Source organism: Bombyx mori, chromosome 2 (assembly GCF_030269925.1).
Source record: "Bombyx mori chromosome 2, ASM3026992v2".
NCBI classification, from domain to species: Eukaryota; Metazoa; Arthropoda; class Insecta; order Lepidoptera; family Bombycidae; genus Bombyx; species Bombyx mori.
The window spans coordinates 7,216,417-7,235,873 of NC_085108.1; the positions used below are offsets into that span (position 1 = coordinate 7,216,417).

The 19,457-nt window shown below is 41.7% G+C and overlaps 1 protein-coding gene across 3 annotated transcripts in view; it reads left to right on the top strand.

Moving 5' to 3' along the window:
* LOC101737466 (mucin-17) overlaps positions 1-19,457 on the top strand; it is a 90,805-nt gene that overhangs the window by 50,347 nt on the left and 21,001 nt on the right. For 2 of the 3 annotated variants that reach the window (XM_038015497.2, XM_038015490.2), the window contains exons 5-15: positions 11-8,806; positions 9,139-9,924; positions 10,319-10,930; positions 11,187-11,738; positions 12,001-12,576; positions 12,839-13,414; positions 14,111-14,698; positions 14,955-15,542; positions 15,806-16,357; positions 17,600-18,187; positions 18,788-19,375. In XM_038015497.2, the coding sequence (XP_037871425.1) occupies positions 11-8,806; positions 9,139-9,924; positions 10,319-10,930; positions 11,187-11,738; positions 12,001-12,576; positions 12,839-13,414; positions 14,111-14,698; positions 14,955-15,542; positions 15,806-16,357; positions 17,600-18,187; positions 18,788-19,375 (14,802 nt within the window). The remainder of the gene's footprint in view (positions 1-10; positions 8,807-9,138; positions 9,925-10,318; positions 10,931-11,186; positions 11,739-12,000; positions 12,577-12,838; positions 13,415-14,110; positions 14,699-14,954; positions 15,543-15,805; positions 16,358-17,599; positions 18,188-18,787; positions 19,376-19,457) is intronic. The other variant, XM_062673528.1, reaches the window with a different exon arrangement.

Sequence of the window (19,457 nt, forward strand, 5' to 3'; positions counted from 1 at the left end):
ACAATTTCAGGTTTGCGATTGGTATTTCAACGTGAACTGCACGATCCCTGACGCGACCACCGAGGGACCGCCTTCGTCGACTCCAACAACCGTACCAACAACTACAGAAGACGTGCTAACAACATATGACCCTAAAACCACAACACTACAACCTATATTTACAACTGATATTGTTGAAACAACCACCGCTGACGATGGTGGAGAAGACGGTGATGTCACTACCACTACAGAGAGCAGTATTACAACTCATTTACCCACAGTGGTACCGACCACTACTACGGAGCTACCGACTACAGTGACTACAGAAGGTACCACTACAAAACTGCCCACTACAGTAACTACAGAAGGTACCACTAACACAGAACTACCGACTACAATAACTACAGAGGGTACCACAACTACAGAACTACCGACTACAATAACTACAGAAGGTATAACTACAACAGAGCTACCCACTACAATAACTACAGAAGGTACAACTACAACAGAGCTACCGACTACAATAACTACAGAGGGTACAATTACAACAGAGCTACCTACAACAGTCACTACAGAAGGTACCACTACCACAGAAGTACCGACTACAATAACTACAGAGGGTACAACTACAACAGAGCTACCTACAACAGTCACTACAGAAGGTACCACTACCACAGATCTACCGACTACAATAACTACAGAGGGTACAACTACAACAGAGCTACCTACAACAATCACTACAGTAGGTACCACTACCACAGAACTACCGACTACAATAACTACAGAGGGTACAACTACGACAGAGCTACCTACAACAATCACTACAGAAGGTACCACTACCACAGAGCTACCTACAATCGTCACTACAGAAGGTACCACAACTACAGAAGTACCGACTACAATAACTACAGAAGGTACAACTACAACAGAGCTACCTACAACGGTCACTACAGAAGGTACCACTACCACAGAAGTACCGACTACAATAACTACAGAAGGTACAACTACAACAGAGCTACCTACAACCGTCACTACAGAAGGTACCACAACTACAGAACTACCGACTACGATAACTACAGAGGGTACAACTACAACAGAGCTACCTACAACAGTCACTACAGAAGGTACCACTACCACAGAAGTACCGACTACAATAACTACAGAAGGTACAACTACAACAGAGCTACCTACAACAGTCACTACAGAAGGTACCACAACTACAGAACTACCGACTACGATAACTACAGAGGGTACAACTATAACAGAGCTACCTACAACAGTCACTACAGAAAGTACCACAATTACAGAGCTACCTACTACAGTCACTACAGAAGGTACCACAACTACAGAAGTACCGACTACAATAACTACAGAGGGTACAACTACAACAGAGCTACCTACAACAGTCTTTACAGAAAGTACCACAATTACAGAGCTACCTACTACAATCACTACAGAAGGTACCACAACTACAGAACTACCGAGTACAATAACTACAGAAGGTATAACTACAACAGAGTTACCTACAACAGTCACTACAGAAGGTACCACTACCACAGAGCTACCGACTACAATAACTACAGAGGGTACAACTACAACCGAGTTACTTACGACAGTCACTACAGAAGGTACCACTACCACAGAGCTACCCACTACAATAACTACAGAAGGTACAACTACAACAGAGCTACCCACTACAATAACTACAGAAGGTACAACTACAACAGAGCTACCCACTACAATAACTACAGAAGGTACAACTACAACAGAGCTACCTACAACAGTCACTACAGAAGGTACCACTACCACAGAGCTACCCACTACAATAACTACAGAGGGTACAACTACAACAGAGCTACCTACAACAGTCACTACAGAAGGGACCATTACCACAGAGCTACCTACTACAATCACTACAGAAGGTACCACTACCACAGAACTACCGACTACAATAACTACAGAGGGTACAACTACAACAGAAGTACCGACTACAATAGCTACAGAGGGTACAACTACAACAGAGCTACCTACAACAGTCACTACAGAAGGTACCACTACCACAGAGCTACCTACTACAATAACTACAGAGGGTACAACTACAACAGAGCTACCTACAACAGTCACTACAGAAGGGACCACTACCACAGAGCTACCTACTACAATCACTACAGAAGGTACAACTACAACAGAGCTACCTACAACAGTCACTACAGAAGGTACCACTACCACAGAGCTACCTACAACAGTCACTACAGAAGGTACCACTACCACTGAACTACCGACTACAATAACTACAGAGGGTACAACTACAACAGAGCTACCTACAACAGTCATTACAGAAGGGACCACTACCACAGAGCTACCTACTACAATAACTACAGAGGGTACAATTACAACAGAGCTACCTACAACAGTCACTACAGAAGGGACCACTACCACAGAGCTACCTACTACAATCACTACAGAAGGTACAACTACAACAGAGCTACCTACAACAGTCACTACAGAAGGTACCACTACCACAGAGCTACCTACAACAGTCACTACAGAAGGTACCACTACCACTGAACTACCGACTACAATAACTACAGACGGTACAACTACAACAGAGCTACCTACAACAGTCATTACAGAAGGGACCACTACCACAGAGCTACCTACTACAATCACTACAGAAGGTACAACTACAACAGAGCTACCTACAACAGTCATTACAGAAGGGACCACTACCACAGAGCTACCTACTACAGTCACTACAGAAGGTACCACTACCACTGAACTACCGACTACAATAACTACAGAGGGTACAACTACAACAGAGCTACCTACAACAGTCATTACAGAAGGGACCACTACCACAGAGCTACCTACTACAATCACTACAGAAGGTACAACTACAACAGAGCTACCTACAACAGTCATTACAGAAGGGACCACTACCACAGAGCTACCTACTACAATCACTACAGAAGGTACAACTACAACAGAGCTACCTACAACAGTCACTACAGAAGGTACCACTACCACAGAGCTACCTACAACAGTCACTACAGAAGGTACCACTACCACTGAACTACCGACTACAATAACTACAGAAGGTATAACTACAACAGAGCTACCCACTACAATAACTACAGAAGGTACAACTACAACAGAGCTACCGACTACAATCACTACAGAGGGTACAACTACAACAGAGCTACCTACAACAGTCACTACAGAAGGTACCACTACCACAGAACTACCCACTACAATAACTACAGAGGGTACAACTACAACAGAAGTACCGAGTACAATAACTACAGAAGGTATAACTACAACAGAGTTACCTACAACAGTCACTACAGAAGGTACCACTACCACAGAACTACCGACTACAATAACTACTGAAGGTACAACTACAACAGAGCTACCTACAACAGTCACTACAGAAGGTACCACTACCACAGAGCTACCCACTACAATAACTACAGAGGGTACAACTACAACAGAGCTACCTACAACAGTCACTACAGAAGGTACCACTACCACTGAACTACCGACTACAATAACTACAGAAGGTACAACTACAACAGAGCTACCTACAACAGTCACTACAGAAAGTACCACTACCACAGAACTACCCACTACAATAACTACAGAGGGTACAACTACAACAGAAGTACCGAGTACAATATCTACAGAAGGTATAACTACAACAGAGTTACCTACAACAGTCACTACAGAAGGTACCACTACCACAGAACTACCGACTACAATAACTACAGAGGGTACAACTACAACAGAAGTACCGACTACAATAACTACAGAGGGTACAACTACAACAGAGCTACCTACAACAGTCACTACAGAAGCTACCACTACCACAGAAGTACCGACTACAATAACTACAGAAGTTACAACTACAACAGAGCTACCTACAACAGTCACTACAGAAGGTACCACTACCACAGAGCTACCCACTACAATAACTACAGAGGGTATAACTACAACAGAAGTACCGAGTACAATAACTACAGAAGGTACCACTACCACTGAACTACCCACTACAATAACTACAGAGGGTACAACTACAACAGAAGTACCGAGTACAATAACTACAGAAGGTATAACTACAACAGAGTTACCTACAACAGTCACTACAGAGGGTACAACTACAACAGAATTACCGACTACAATAACTACAGAGGGTACCACCACAGAACTGCCCACTTCGGTCACCACGGAGGGCATTACTACAACAGAATTACCTACAACAGTCACTACAGAAGGGACCACTACCACAGAGCTACCTACTACAATCACTACAGAAGGTACAACTACAACAGAGCTACCTACAACAGTCACTACAGAAGGTACCACTACCACAGAGCTACCTACAACAGTCACTACAGAAGGTACCACTACCACTGAACTACCGACTACAATAACTACAGAGGGTACAACTACAACAGAAGTACCGACTACAATAGCTACAGAGGGTACAACTACAACAGAGCTACCTACAACAGTCACTACAGAAGGTACCACTACCACAGAGCTACCTACTACAATAACTACAGAGGGTACAACTACAACAGAGCTACCTACAACAGTCACTACAGAAGGGACCACTACCACAGAGCTACCGACTACAATCACTACAGAGGGTACAACTACAACAGAGCTACCTACAACAGTCACTACAGAAGGTACCACTACCACAGAACTACCCACTACAATAACTACAGAGGGTACAACTACAACAGAAGTACCGAGTACAATAACTACAGAAGGTATAACTACAACAGAGTTACCTACAACAGTCACTACAGAAGGTACCACTACCACAGAACTACCGACTACAATAACTACTGAAGGTACAACTACAACAGAGCTACCTACAACAGTCACTACAGAAGGTACCACTACCACAGAGCTACCCACTACAATAACTACAGAGGGTACAACTACAACAGAGCTACCTACAACAGTCACTACAGAAGGTACCACTACCACTGAACTACCGACTACAATAACTACAGAAGGTACAACTACAACAGAGCTACCTACAACAGTCACTACAGAAAGTACCACTACCACAGAACTACCCACTACAATAACTACAGAGGGTACAACTACAACAGAAGTACCGAGTACAATATCTACAGAAGGTATAACTACAACAGAGTTACCTACAACAGTCACTACAGAAGGTACCACTACCACAGAACTACCGACTACAATAACTACAGAGGGTACAACTACAACAGAAGTACCGACTACAATAACTACAGAGGGTACAACTACAACAGAGCTACCTACAACAGTCACTACAGAAGGTACCACTACCACAGAAGTACCGACTACAATAACTACAGAAGTTACAACTACAACAGAGCTACCTACAACAGTCACTACAGAAGGTACCACTACCACAGAGCTACCCACTACAATAACTACAGAGGGTATAACTACAACAGAAGTACCGAGTACAATAACTACAGAAGGTACCACTACCACTGAACTACCCACTACAATAACTACAGAGGGTACAACTACAACAGAAGTACCGAGTACAATAACTACAGAAGGTATAACTACAACAGAGTTACCTACAACAGTCACTACAGAGGGTACAACTACAACAGAATTACCGACTACAATAACTACAGAGGGTACCACCACAGAACTGCCCACTTCGGTCACCACGGAGGGCATTACTACAACAGAATTACCTACAACAGTCACTACAGAAGGGACCACTACCACAGAGCTACCTACTACAATCACTACAGAAGGTACAACTACAACAGAGCTACCTACAACAGTCACTACAGAAGGTACCACTACCACAGAGCTACCTACAACAGTCACTACAGAAGGTACCACTACCACTGAACTACCGACTACAATAACTACAGAGGGTACAACTACAACAGAGCTACCTACAACAGTCATTACAGAAGGGACCACTACCACAGAGCTACCTACTACAATAACTACAGAGGGTACAATTACAACAGAGCTACCTACAACAGTCACTACAGAAGGGACCACTACCACAGAGCTACCTACTACAATCACTACAGAAGGTACAACTACAACAGAGCTACCTACAACAGTCACTACAGAAGGTACCACTACCACAGAGCTACCTACAACAGTCACTACAGAAGGTACCACTACCACTGAACTACCGACTACAATAACTACAGACGGTACAACTACAACAGAGCTACCTACAACAGTCATTACAGAAGGGACCACTACCACAGAGCTACCTACTACAATCACTACAGAAGGTACAACTACAACAGAGCTACCTACAACAGTCATTACAGAAGGGACCACTACCACAGAGCTACCTACTACAGTCACTACAGAAGGTACCACTACCACTGAACTACCGACTACAATAACTACAGAGGGTACAACTACAACAGAGCTACCTACAACAGTCATTACAGAAGGGACCACTACCACAGAGCTACCTACTACAATCACTACAGAAGGTACAACTACAACAGAGCTACCTACAACAGTCATTACAGAAGGGACCACTACCACAGAGCTACCTACTACAATCACTACAGAAGGTACAACTACAACAGAGCTACCTACAACAGTCACTACAGAAGGTACCACTACCACAGAGCTACCTACAACAGTCACTACAGAAGGTACCACTACCACTGAACTACCGACTACAATAACTACAGAAGGTATAACTACAACAGAGCTACCCACTACAATAACTACAGAAGGTACAACTACAACAGAGCTACCGACTACAATCACTACAGAGGGTACAACTACAACAGAGCTACCTACAACAGTCACTACAGAAGGTACCACTACCACAGAACTACCCACTACAATAACTACAGAGGGTACAACTACAACAGAAGTACCGAGTACAATAACTACAGAAGGTATAACTACAACAGAGTTACCTACAACAGTCACTACAGAAGGTACCACTACCACAGAGCTACCTACAACAGTCACTACAGAAGGTACCACTACCACAGAACTACCGACTACAATAACTACTGAAGGTACAACTACAACAGAGCTACCTACAACAGTCACTACAGAAGGTACCACTACCACAGAGCTACCCATTACAATAACTACAGAGGGTACAACTACAACAGAGCTACCTACAACAGTCACTACAGAAGGTACCACTACCACTGAACTACCGACTACAATAACTACAGAAGGTACAACTACAACAGAGCTACCTACAACAGTCACTACAGAAAGTACCACTACCACAGAACTACCCACTACAATAACTACAGAGGGTACAACTACAACAGAAGTACCGAGTACAATATCTACAGAAGGTATAACTACAACAGAGTTACCTACAACAGTCACTACAGAAGGTACCACTACCACAGAACTACCGACTACAATAACTACAGAGGGTACAACTACAACAGAAGTACCGACTACAATAACTACAGAGGGTACAACTACAACAGAGCTACCTACAACAGTCACTACAGAAGGTACCACTACCACAGAAGTACCGACTACAATAACTACAGAAGGTACAACTACAACAGAGCTACCTACAACAGTCACTACAGAAGGTACCACTACCACAGAGCTACCCACTACAATAACTACAGAGGGTATAACTACAACAGAAGTACCGAGTACAATAACTACAGAAGGTACCACTACCACTGAACTACCCACTACAATAACTACAGAGGGTACAACTACAACAGAAGTACCGAGTACAATAACTACAGAAGGTATAACTACAACAGAGTTACCTACAACAGTCACTACAGAGGGTACAACTACAACAGAATTACCGACTACAATAACTACAGAGGGTACCACCACAGAACTGCCCACTTCGGTCACCACGGAGGGCATTACTACAACAGAATTACCTACAACAGTCACTACAGAAGGTACCACTACCACAGAACTACCGACTACAATAACTACAGAGGGTACAACTGCTACAGAGTTACCGACAACAGTCACTACAGAAGGTACCATAACTACAGAGCTACCTACAACAGTCACTACAGAAGGTACCACTACCACAGAGCTACCTACTATAGTAACCACAGAAGGTACCACAACTACAGAACAACCTACAACAGTCACTACAGAAGGTACCACTACCACAGAGCTACCTACTACAGTAACTACAGAAGGTACCACAACTACAGAAGTACCGACTACAATAACTACAGAGGGTACAACTATAACAGAGCTACCTACAACAGTCACTACAGAAGGTACCACTACCACAGAATTACCGACTACAATAACTACAGAGGGTACCACCACAGAACTGCCCACTTCGGTCACCACGGAGGGCATTACTACAACAGAATTACCTACAACAGTCACTACAGAAGGTACCACTACCACAGAACTACCGACTACAATAACTACAGAGGGTACAACTGCTACAGAGTTACCGACAACAGTCACTACAGAAGGTACCATAACTACAGAGCTACCTACAACAGTCACTACAGAAGGTACCACTACCACAGAGCTACCTACTATAGTAACCACAGACGGTACAACTACCACCCTTGTTACTGATCTACCAACGACAGCTACCACTGAAGATCTTACCACGGTAGTTACAGAAGATACCACAACAACAACGCTCGTCACATCTACCCCAGAAGTGACGTCCACTACAGAGGCGGAGACGACCACGCCCTCGATTTGTCCTCCTGGGTTCTTCGGGAACATTCCGCATCCGTATCTCTGTAATTCATTTTTCATGTGTCTCGATGGCTTGGCGATACAAATGTTCTGCGCTGTTGGATTTGAATTCGACCCAGCTACTGAGGTAAATTTATCATAAAATTTTGTAATTCCACTATTGGTCAGAATGAAGTTAATAATGTTTTAGTAACTAGACTTTTGCAATCTCGCCATTATCCGAGGTGCAGTGTCTATAAGTAGAACGAACAAGAGCATCGAATTGGAATTTATGATGCTATTAAAGCCAGATAGGAAAGTCCTAGGAACAGGAAAAAAATATTAGAAACTTAATAACAACCTTCAAATTTTGAGTGCCCAAGCAATGTTCAACTATTTGACTTTGGGATTGATTCTCCTTTCTGCTTAAGTCTTGGTAATAACTCAGAGGAGAAGTTTAACAGCGATAATTGTTTCCAGACTTGCGTCATCATCGCCGAGGGAGGCTGCACGTTGGGCACAAGACCTCCGACAGCTTCTACTCCTGAATATACAACTGTAGACTTTTCTACAACTGGAACGCCTTTTACAGTCACAGAAGAATCAACGTATCTTACTACAGATGGGATCAGTACAGTGACTAATGAATTACCAAGTACCTTATCTACTACAGAAGAAGGGACGTCTACAGTAACGACATCAGAGTATACTACTACAGAATTACCTACTACTAGTACCCCTGTTACAGTAACGGACGAATCCACATATTCTACGACTGATTGGCCTACAACAATAACTACAGAAAGTTCAAGTACTACTGAAGTTATCACAGATGTACCTACTTCAATTACAACTGAAGAGTCTTCTACAGCGTCAACTGTAATTACATCTACTACTGACTTGCCTACTACAGTAACCTCAGAAGGTACCTCTTCTATTCCAACTACCATCACTACGGAGGATACACCAACAGCGACCACCGAAAGTACTTTTACTACTGAGTTGCCAACAGAGAGTACAACAACCGGTACTGCAGAGGGTACCAGTACGACGGAATTACCTTCCACACCAACAACTCTCGTCCCCTCAACCCCAGAGATTACTTCTACTACAGAAGCGGAGACGACTACGCCCTCTATTTGTCCTCCTGGATTCTCTGGGAACCTTCCGCATCCGTATCTCTGTAATTCGTACTTTATGTGTATCAATGGCGTCGCGATACAAGTCTTCTGTGCTGAAGGATTTGAGTTTGATCCAATCACTGAGGTAATTAGCATCTTCTGATAATTTTTTTGATGGTTATTACAAATCCTATTATCCGAGGTTTATTTTAGGGAAACTGTGGGAGACTGAATTCTTCTCAAATTTTCAGACTTTTTGTTTGATAAAAAATTGCCTAAAGTAGCTGAAATACTTTACTTTCATCAAAGGACACATTTTTATAATTTCTATTTTAACCTGAAATTATAAAGATATCTAGTGACTATGTCTTGTCAGTATTTATTCATAGGTCTTGTCAGATAATATTGTCGTTTTGCAATTGTTATCTGAAGGTAAGAGGTAGGTTGACATAAAGCTTCCTAATTTGTCTAGCGGTATCGTAATAGTAAATATGAAAACTATAAGAAAAAAGAAGCTCAATTAATTATCACTTTTCCAGGCTTGCGTGATTATAGCTGAAGGAGGTTGCACATTAGGAACAAGACCTCCAACATATACTACTCCTGGGTATACAACTACAGAATCATCTACCACTACATCACCAACAGCCACAGACGAATCTACTTATATTACCACTGACGGGCTAACCACAGCTACTCAAGGCACTTCTACTACTGAGCTGCCAACTTCAGTAACAGCAGAGAGTACTTCTACTATACTGCCTACTACAATAACTACAGAAGGCACTCCTACTAGTGACTCACCTACGACACTAACTACAGTTGATACGACAGTGTCAACAGATGGCACCACAACCACGGAAGTAACCACTGATATACCCACTTCAGTTACTACTGAAGATTCTACGACGTTAACTACAGAAGGTACAAGTACGACTGAGTTATCTTCCACACCAACAACCTTTGCCCCATCAACTCCAGAAGTGACATCTACTACAGAAGCGGAGACAACTACGCCTTCGATTTGTCCTCCTGGTTTCTTCGGGAACATTCCGCATCCGTATCTCTGTAATTCATACTTCATGTGCGTCAACGGAATAGCTATACAACTCTTCTGCGGCGAAGGATATGAATTTGATCCGGCCAATGAGGTAAATGAACTAACTATTAAATGAGAAATAAACTAAATTTTGCATTTGCGTGCTTGACCGGTATTCATATTGAGAAGTTACTCTTATAGTAAATATTGTATATAGAAAGAACTATAGTCATGGATTAGTGAATTGCCTTTACATGTCTAACATAATTTAGTACTGCTTCTTAAATACCCTAATATCTTGGGTTTATGTTTACTAATAACTTAAATGTTCAAGCGCAAAGTTTTTTAAATAGCAGTTGTTGTTTTAGATTTGCGTCATCATAGCTGAAGGAGGATGCACGTTGGGAACGAGGCCGCCAACACATACTACCCCTGAGTATACTACTACAGATCATTCTACCACAGTGCTGCCTACTACAGTTACAGACGGATCTACGTATTTGACTACTGACAGTTCTACTACAGTAACTACAGATTCTTCTACTGAGGATGCAGGTACTACTGAAGCTACTACTGAACTGCCTACCTCGGTTACTACAGAAAGTTCTACTACACTAGCTACTGAAGGTACTAGTACAACTGAACTTCCCACTGTCACCACCACTGAAGAGTCTACCACAGTAACTACCGAGGGAACTTTCACTCCTGAAATATCTTCCACACCAACAACCCTTGTCCCCTCAACTCCCGAGATCACCTCTACTACAGAAGCGGAGACGACCACGCCCTCTATTTGTCCTCCTGGATTCTTCGGGAACATTCCGCATCCGTATCTCTGTAATTCATACTTCATGTGTGTCAACGGAATAGCTATACAACTCTTCTGCGGCGAAGGATATGAATTTGATCCAGCTAATGAGGTAAATATTAATGAACTAATTTTTTAATTACAAATAAACTAAATTTTGCATTTGCGTGCTTGACCGGTATTCATATTGAGAAGTTGATCTTATAGTAAATATTGTATTTAAAAAGAACAATAGTCATGGATTAGTGAATGGTCTTTACATGTCTAACATAATTTAGTACTGCTTCTTAAATACCCTAATATCTTGGGTTTATGTTTACTAATAACTTAAATGTTCAAGCGCGAAGTTTTTTAAATAGCAGTTGTTATTTTAGATTTGCGTCATCATAGCTGAAGGAGGATGCACGTTGGGAACAAGGCCGCCAACACATACCACCCCTGAGTATACTACTACAGACCACTCTACCACTGCGCTGCCTACTACAGTTACAGACGGATCTACGTATTTGACTACTGAGAGTTCTACTACAGTAACTACAGATTCCCCCACTGAGGATGCAAGTACTACTGAAGCTACTACTGAACTGCCTACCTCTGTCACTACGGAAAGTTCTACTACACTAGTTACTGAAGATACTAGTACAACTGAACTTCCCACTGCCAGCACCACTGAAGACTCTACCGCAGCAACTACTGCCGGTTCTACTATAGTAACTACCGAGGGAACCTTCACTACTGAAATATCTTCCACACCAACAACCCTCGTCCCCTCAACTCCAGAGATCACATCTACTACAGAAGCGGAGACGACCACGCCCTCTATTTGTCCTCCTGGATTCTTCGGGAACATTCCGCATCCGTATCTCTGTAATTCATACTTCATGTGTGTCAACGGAATAGCTATACAACTCTTCTGCGGCGAAGGATATGAATTTGATCCAGCTAATGAGGTAAATATTAATGAACTAATTTTTTAATTACAAATAAACTAAATTTTGCATTTGCGTGCTTGACCGGTATTCATATTGAGAAGTTGATCTTATAGTAAATATTGTATTTAAAAAGAACAATAGTCATGGATTAGTGAATGGTCTTTACATGTCTAACATAATTTAGTACTGCTTCTTAAATACCCTAATATCTTGGGTTTATGTTTACTAATAACTTAAATGTTCAAGCGCGAAGTTTTTTAAATAGCAGTTGTTATTTTAGATTTGCGTCATCATAGCTGAAGGAGGATGCACGTTGGGAACAAGGCCGCCAACACATACCACCCCTGAGTATACTACTACAGACCACTCTACCACTGCGCTGCCTACTACAGTTACAGACGGATCTACGTATTTGACTACTGAGAGTTCTACTACAGTAACTACAGATTCCCCCACTGAGGATGCAAGTACTACTGAAGCTACTACTGAACTGCCTACCTCTGTCACTACGGAAAGTTCTACTACACTAGTTACTGAAGATACTAGTACAACTGAACTTCCCACTGCCAGCACCACTGAAGACTCTACCGCAGCAACTACTGCCGGTTCTACTATAGTAACTACCGAGGGAACCTTCACTACTGAAATATCTTCCACACCAACAACCCTCGTCCCCTCAACTCCAGAGATCACATCTACTACAGAAGCGGAGACGACCACGCCCTCTATTTGTCCTCCTGGATTCTTCGGGAACCTTCCGCATCCGACTCTCTGTAATTCGTACTTTATGTGTCTTAATGGCGTCGCGATACAAGTCTTCTGCGCCGAAGGATACGAGTTCGATCCTGCTACCGAGGTAATTTCTATGTTCTTCTAATTTCTTTGATGATTTCGATATGAAGCCAAAAACAAAACTTTACATCCAGACTAAAGCTCTTCTGTGACTTATTTTTTAATATTTGAATGAGTCCACCAGCTTCTGGCCCTTCTGATGCTGGATGGGTACTAGATCTCATAGAGTACCGCAACTCACCTCAAGACATGAGGTCGGAGTCTCAGTTATAGCTATCGCTGTCCCGATCTTTAAATCGAAAGACCGCTTCAAGACCGAAACATTACCGTCAATAGCAACGACCATACAGCAAACCTAATGGTCACTAGTTCCCATAACTAATAGCAATGCCGAAGATAGAGTCAGGTCACTACTTATGGTACAGGTAAGGACTTTATTCAAACCTCAAAATCACGTTTGAAGAATGTCACGTTCCTATTGTTTGGGAAATTAGTGGAGAGCCGCCACACTGTAGCTATAAGGTCTGAATAACATAAAGGCATTTTGAGTGCAGGCGAACTAGTTAGTAGTTGTATACTATACTCGGCCGGCTGGTGACTGTATAAACTTTAATATTTATGTCTGCTGGTCAAAAAATATCTGATGACAAAAATGAACGTTCACGTACTACTGTTGGCGGTAGTAAACCAATTTAATTTGTGCAAACGACAGAAATTAGTAATTTAGAATAAAGATCGAAACAATGTGTCGCTTTTATAGACTTGCGTCATCATAGCTGAGGGAGGATGCACGTTGGGAACCAGGCCGCCAACACATACTACTCCAGAGTATACAACTATAGACTCATCTACTACTGCAGCGCCTTCCACAGTCACAGATGAAACCACATATCTTACTACAGGCGGAATTACCACAACATCTCCTGAAAGTCCTACAACTACTGATCTGCCAACTTCAGTAACAACAGAAGAAACAACTACATTAACTACTTCTGAGGACACAACAACGGAATTGCCTACTACTGCGCCTCCTGTAACAGTCACAGATGAATCTACGTATCCTACTACAGACGCCACAGACGCTTCTTCTACTACTGAGTTGCCTACTACAATAACTACTGAAGGAACCATTACCACTGAAGTATCTTCCACGTTAACAACAGTCCCCTCAACTCCAGAGATCACATCTACTACAGTAGCGGAGACGACTACGCCCTCGATTTGTCCTCCTGGATTCTTCGGGAACATTCCGCATCCGTATCTCTGTAATTCATACTTCATGTGCGTCAACGGAATAGCTATACAACTCTTCTGCGGCGAAGGATATGAATTTGATCCGGCCAATGAGGTAAATGAACTAACTATTAAATCAGAAATAAACTAAATTTTGCATTTGCGTGCTTGACCGGTGTTCATATTGAGAAGTTACTCTTATAGTAAATATTGTATATAAAAAGAACAATAGTCATAGATTAGTGAATGGTCTTTACATGTCTAACATAATTTGGTATTGTTTCTTAAATACCCTAATATCTTGGGTTTATATTTAATAATAACTTAAATCCTCCAGACCAAAGTTTTTTAAATAGCAGTTGTTATTTTAGATTTGCGTCATCATTGCTGAAGGAGGATGCACGTTAGGAACAAGGCCGCCAACATATACTACTCCAGAGTATACAACTATAGACTCCTCTACTACTGCAGCGCCTTCCACAGTCACAGATGAAACCACATATCTTACTACAGACGGAATTACCACAACATCTCCTGAAAGTCCTACAACTACAGATCTGCTAACTTCAGTAACAACAGAAGAAACAACTACATTAACTACTTCTGAGGATACAACAACGGAATTGCCTACTACTGCGCCTCCTGTAACAGTCACAGATGAGTCTACGTATCCTACTTCAGATGCCACAGACGCTTCTCCTACCACTAAGTTGCCTACTACAGTAACTACTGAGGGAACCATTACCACTGAAGTATCTTCCACGTTAACAACATTCCCCTCAACTCCAGAGATCACATCTACTACAGTAGTAGAGACGACTACGCCCTCTATTTGTCCTCCTGGATTCTTCGGGAACATTCCGCACCCGTATCTCTGTAATTCATACTTCATGTGCGTCAACGGAATAGCTATACAACTCTTCTGCGGCGAAGGATATGAATTTGATCCGGCCAATGAGGTAAATAATAATGAACTAATTTTTAAATGAGAAATAAACTAAATTTTGCATTTGCGTGCTTGACCGGTGTTCATATTGAGAAGTTACTCTTATAGTAAATATTGTATATAGAGTGAACTATAGTCATGGATTAGTGAATGGTACTAACATGTCTAACATAATTTTGGTACTGTTTCTTAAATACCCTTTTATCTTGGGTTTATGTTTACTAATAACTCAAGTCCCCAATAGAAAAGTTTTTTGAATAGAAGTTGTTATTTTAGATTTGCGTCGTCATAGCTGAAGGAGGCTGCACGTTAGGGACAAGACCTCCAACACATACTACCCCTGAGTATACTACTACAGACCACTCTACCACTGCGCTGCCTACTACAGTTACAGATGGATCTACATATCTGACTACTGACAGTTCTACGACAGTAACTACAGATTCTTCTACTGAGGATGCAAGTACTACTGAAGCTACTACTGAACTACCTACCTCGGTCACTACGGAAAGTTCTACTACACTAGCTACTGAAGGTACCAGTACAACCGATCTTCCCACTGCCAGCACCACTGAAGACTCTACCACAGTAACTACTGAGGGAACTTTCACTACTGAAATATCTTCCACACCAACAACCCTCGTCCCCTCAACTCCAGAGATTACATCTACTACAGAAGTGGAGACGACTACACCCTCTATTTGTCCTCCTGGATTCTTCGGGAACCTTCCGCATCCGACTCTCTGTAATTCGTACTTTATGTGCATCAATGGCGTCGCGATACAAGTCTTCTGTGCTGAAGGATACGAGTTCGATCCTGCTACCGAGGTAATTTATTTATTCTTCTAATTTGTTTAACGTTTTCAATATGAAAGCAATTTCAGTCCAATTAAAAACAAGCTTTCACATCCAGACTCAAGCTTTTCTGTGCCTTCTTTTTTTATTTTTTATGAGTCCACCAACCTCTGGCCCATCTGGTGCTGAATGGTTACTAGATCTCATAGGACAATATGCGTCCCGTCATTCACCTCAAGACATGAGGTCGGAGTCTCAGTTATAGCGATTGCTGTCCCAATCTTGAAATCGAAAGGCATAACTGCTTCAAGACCGAAGCATTGCCGTCAATAGCAGATTATCTTACGGCACACCTAACGGTCAGTAGTTCCCATAACTAATAGCAATATTGAAGACAGAGTTAGATTATGGTACTGCTAAGGTGTTTATTCAAAAATCAAAATCACGTTTGAAGAATGCCATGTACCAGTTGTTTGGGAAATTAGTGGAGACCCACTATACCACAGCTATAAGATCTGAATAATATAAAGGCATTGTGAGCGTAGGCGAACTGGTTAGTAGTTGTATACTATACTCGGCCGGTTTGGGTTGCGACTGTATAAACTTTAATATTTATGTCTGCTGGTCAAAAAATGGCGGCAGGTGACGGGCACCACGTGTGACTCAAACATTTCTCTTCCCCTAAAAGGGAAGATATATAAGACCTTAATAAGACCTGCCATCTTGTAGGGGTCAGCCTGTTGGACCACTAAAGTGGTGAATGAAAGGCGATTGCATGCAGTGGAGATGCGAATGTTGCGATGGATGTGAGGAGTAACGAGAATGGATAAAATATGGAATTAATATGTTAGAGGAAGTCTGAAAATGGCATCTGTGATAGAGAATTTGAGAAGTGCGCGTTCGGGTTGGTATGTGCTGAGATGAAATGGCAATGAGGTTGATAAGAGTTTTAACTATGAATGTGAATATAGAAGGCTTTAGAGGAAGAGGTAGACCTAAAAAGAAATGAATGGATTGCGTGAAAGACGATATGTGTAAGTGAGGAGTGAGCGAAAAATTGTATATGATAGAGGAGTATGGAAGAAGAAAACATATTGCGCCGACCCCAAGTGACTGAGAGAAGAAAAGGAAAATAATGATGATAGTAAAAAACTATTTCAAGGCAAAATTAAGATTCACGTACTTCTGTTGGCGGTAATAAATCCATTTCATTCATTCGAACGACAGAAATCAGTAACTAATAATAAAGATCGAAACAATGTATCGCTTTTATAGACTTGCGTCATCATAGCTGAAGGAGGATGCACGTTGGGAACCAGGCCGCCAACACATACTACTCCAGAGTATACAACTATAGACTCATCTACTACTGCAGCGCCTTCCACAGTCACAGATGAAACCACATATCTTACTACAGACGGAATCACCACAACATCTCCTGAAAGTCCTACGACTACTGATCTGCCAACTTCAGTAACAACAGAAGAAACAACTACATTAACTACTTCTGAGGACACAACAACGGAATTGCCTACTACTGCGCCTCCTGTAACAGTCACAGATGAATCTACGTATCCTACTACAGACGCCACAGACGCTTCTTCTACTACTGAGTTGCCTACTACAATAACTACTGAGGGAACCATTACCACTGAAGTATCTTCCACGTTAACAACAGTCCCCTCAACTCCAGAGATCACATCTACTACAGTAGCGGAGACGACTACGCCCTCGATTTGTCCTCCTGGATTCTTCGGGAACATTCCGCATCCGTATCTCTGTAATTCATACTTCATGTGCGTCAACGGAATAGCTATACAACTCTTCTGCGGCGAAGGATATGAATTTGATCCGGCCAATGAGGTAAATATTAATCAACTAATTTTTAAATAATAATAATAATAATAATAAACATTTATTCCAAACACAAATTAAGTACAAAAGATAAATAAAAAAGATAACAAAAATAACGAGGCTTGGAAATGGTTACCGGCTCAGCAATGCCTAACAGTATCGAGACAATCGGTACTGCGGCGCTGATCTTCCGCCGGCACCTGCGGAGTGACGCGCACACCAGCATCAGACCGACCAATACACATCATTGTAAAATATATTAAAAAATAAAAAGAACATGAATAATAAAAAAATAAAAAAAAACAGTTATGAAAAGGACAACAAAATTACATTATTAAATTAATTAAATAAAAATTGCAGTTGCAAAGCACCTAGAGAAATAAACTAAATTTTGCATTTGCGTGCTTGACCGGTGTTCATATTGAGAAGTTACTCTTATAGTAAATATTGTATTTAAAAAGAACAATAGTCATGGATTAGTGAATGGTCTTTACATGTCTAACATAATTTGGTATTGTTTCTTAAATACCCTATTTATCTTGGGTTTATATTTACTAATAACTTAAATCCTCCAAAGCAAAGTTTTTTAAATAGCAGTTGTTATTTTAGATTTGCGTCATCATAGCTGAGGGAGGATGCACGTTAGGAACAAGGCCGCCAACATATACTACTCCAGAGTATACAACTATAGACTCCTCTACTACTGCAGCGCCTTCCACAGTCACAGATGAAACCACATATCTTACTACAGACGGAATTACCACAACATCTCCTGAAAATCCTACAACTACAGATCTGCTAACTTCAGTAACAACAGAAGGAACAACTAAATTAACTACTTCTGAGGACACAACAACGGAATTGCCTACTACTGCGCCTCCTGTAACAGTCACAGATGAGTCCACGTATCCTACTTCAGATGCCACAGACGCTTCTTCTACCACCGAGTTGCCTACTACAGTAACTACTGAGGGAGCCATTACCACTGAAGTATCTTCCACGTTAACAACATTCCCCTCAACTCCAGAGATCACATCTACTACAGTAGTGGAGACGACTACACCCTCTATTTGTCCTCCTGGATTCTTCGGGAACCTTCCGCATCCGACTCTCTGTAATTCGTACTTCATGTGCGTCAACGGAATAGCTATACAACTCTTCTGCGGCGAAGGATATGAATTTGATCCGGTCAATGAGGTAAATATTAATCAACTAATTTTTAAATGAGAAATAAACTAAATTTTGCATTTGTGTGCTTGACCGGTATTAATACTGAGAA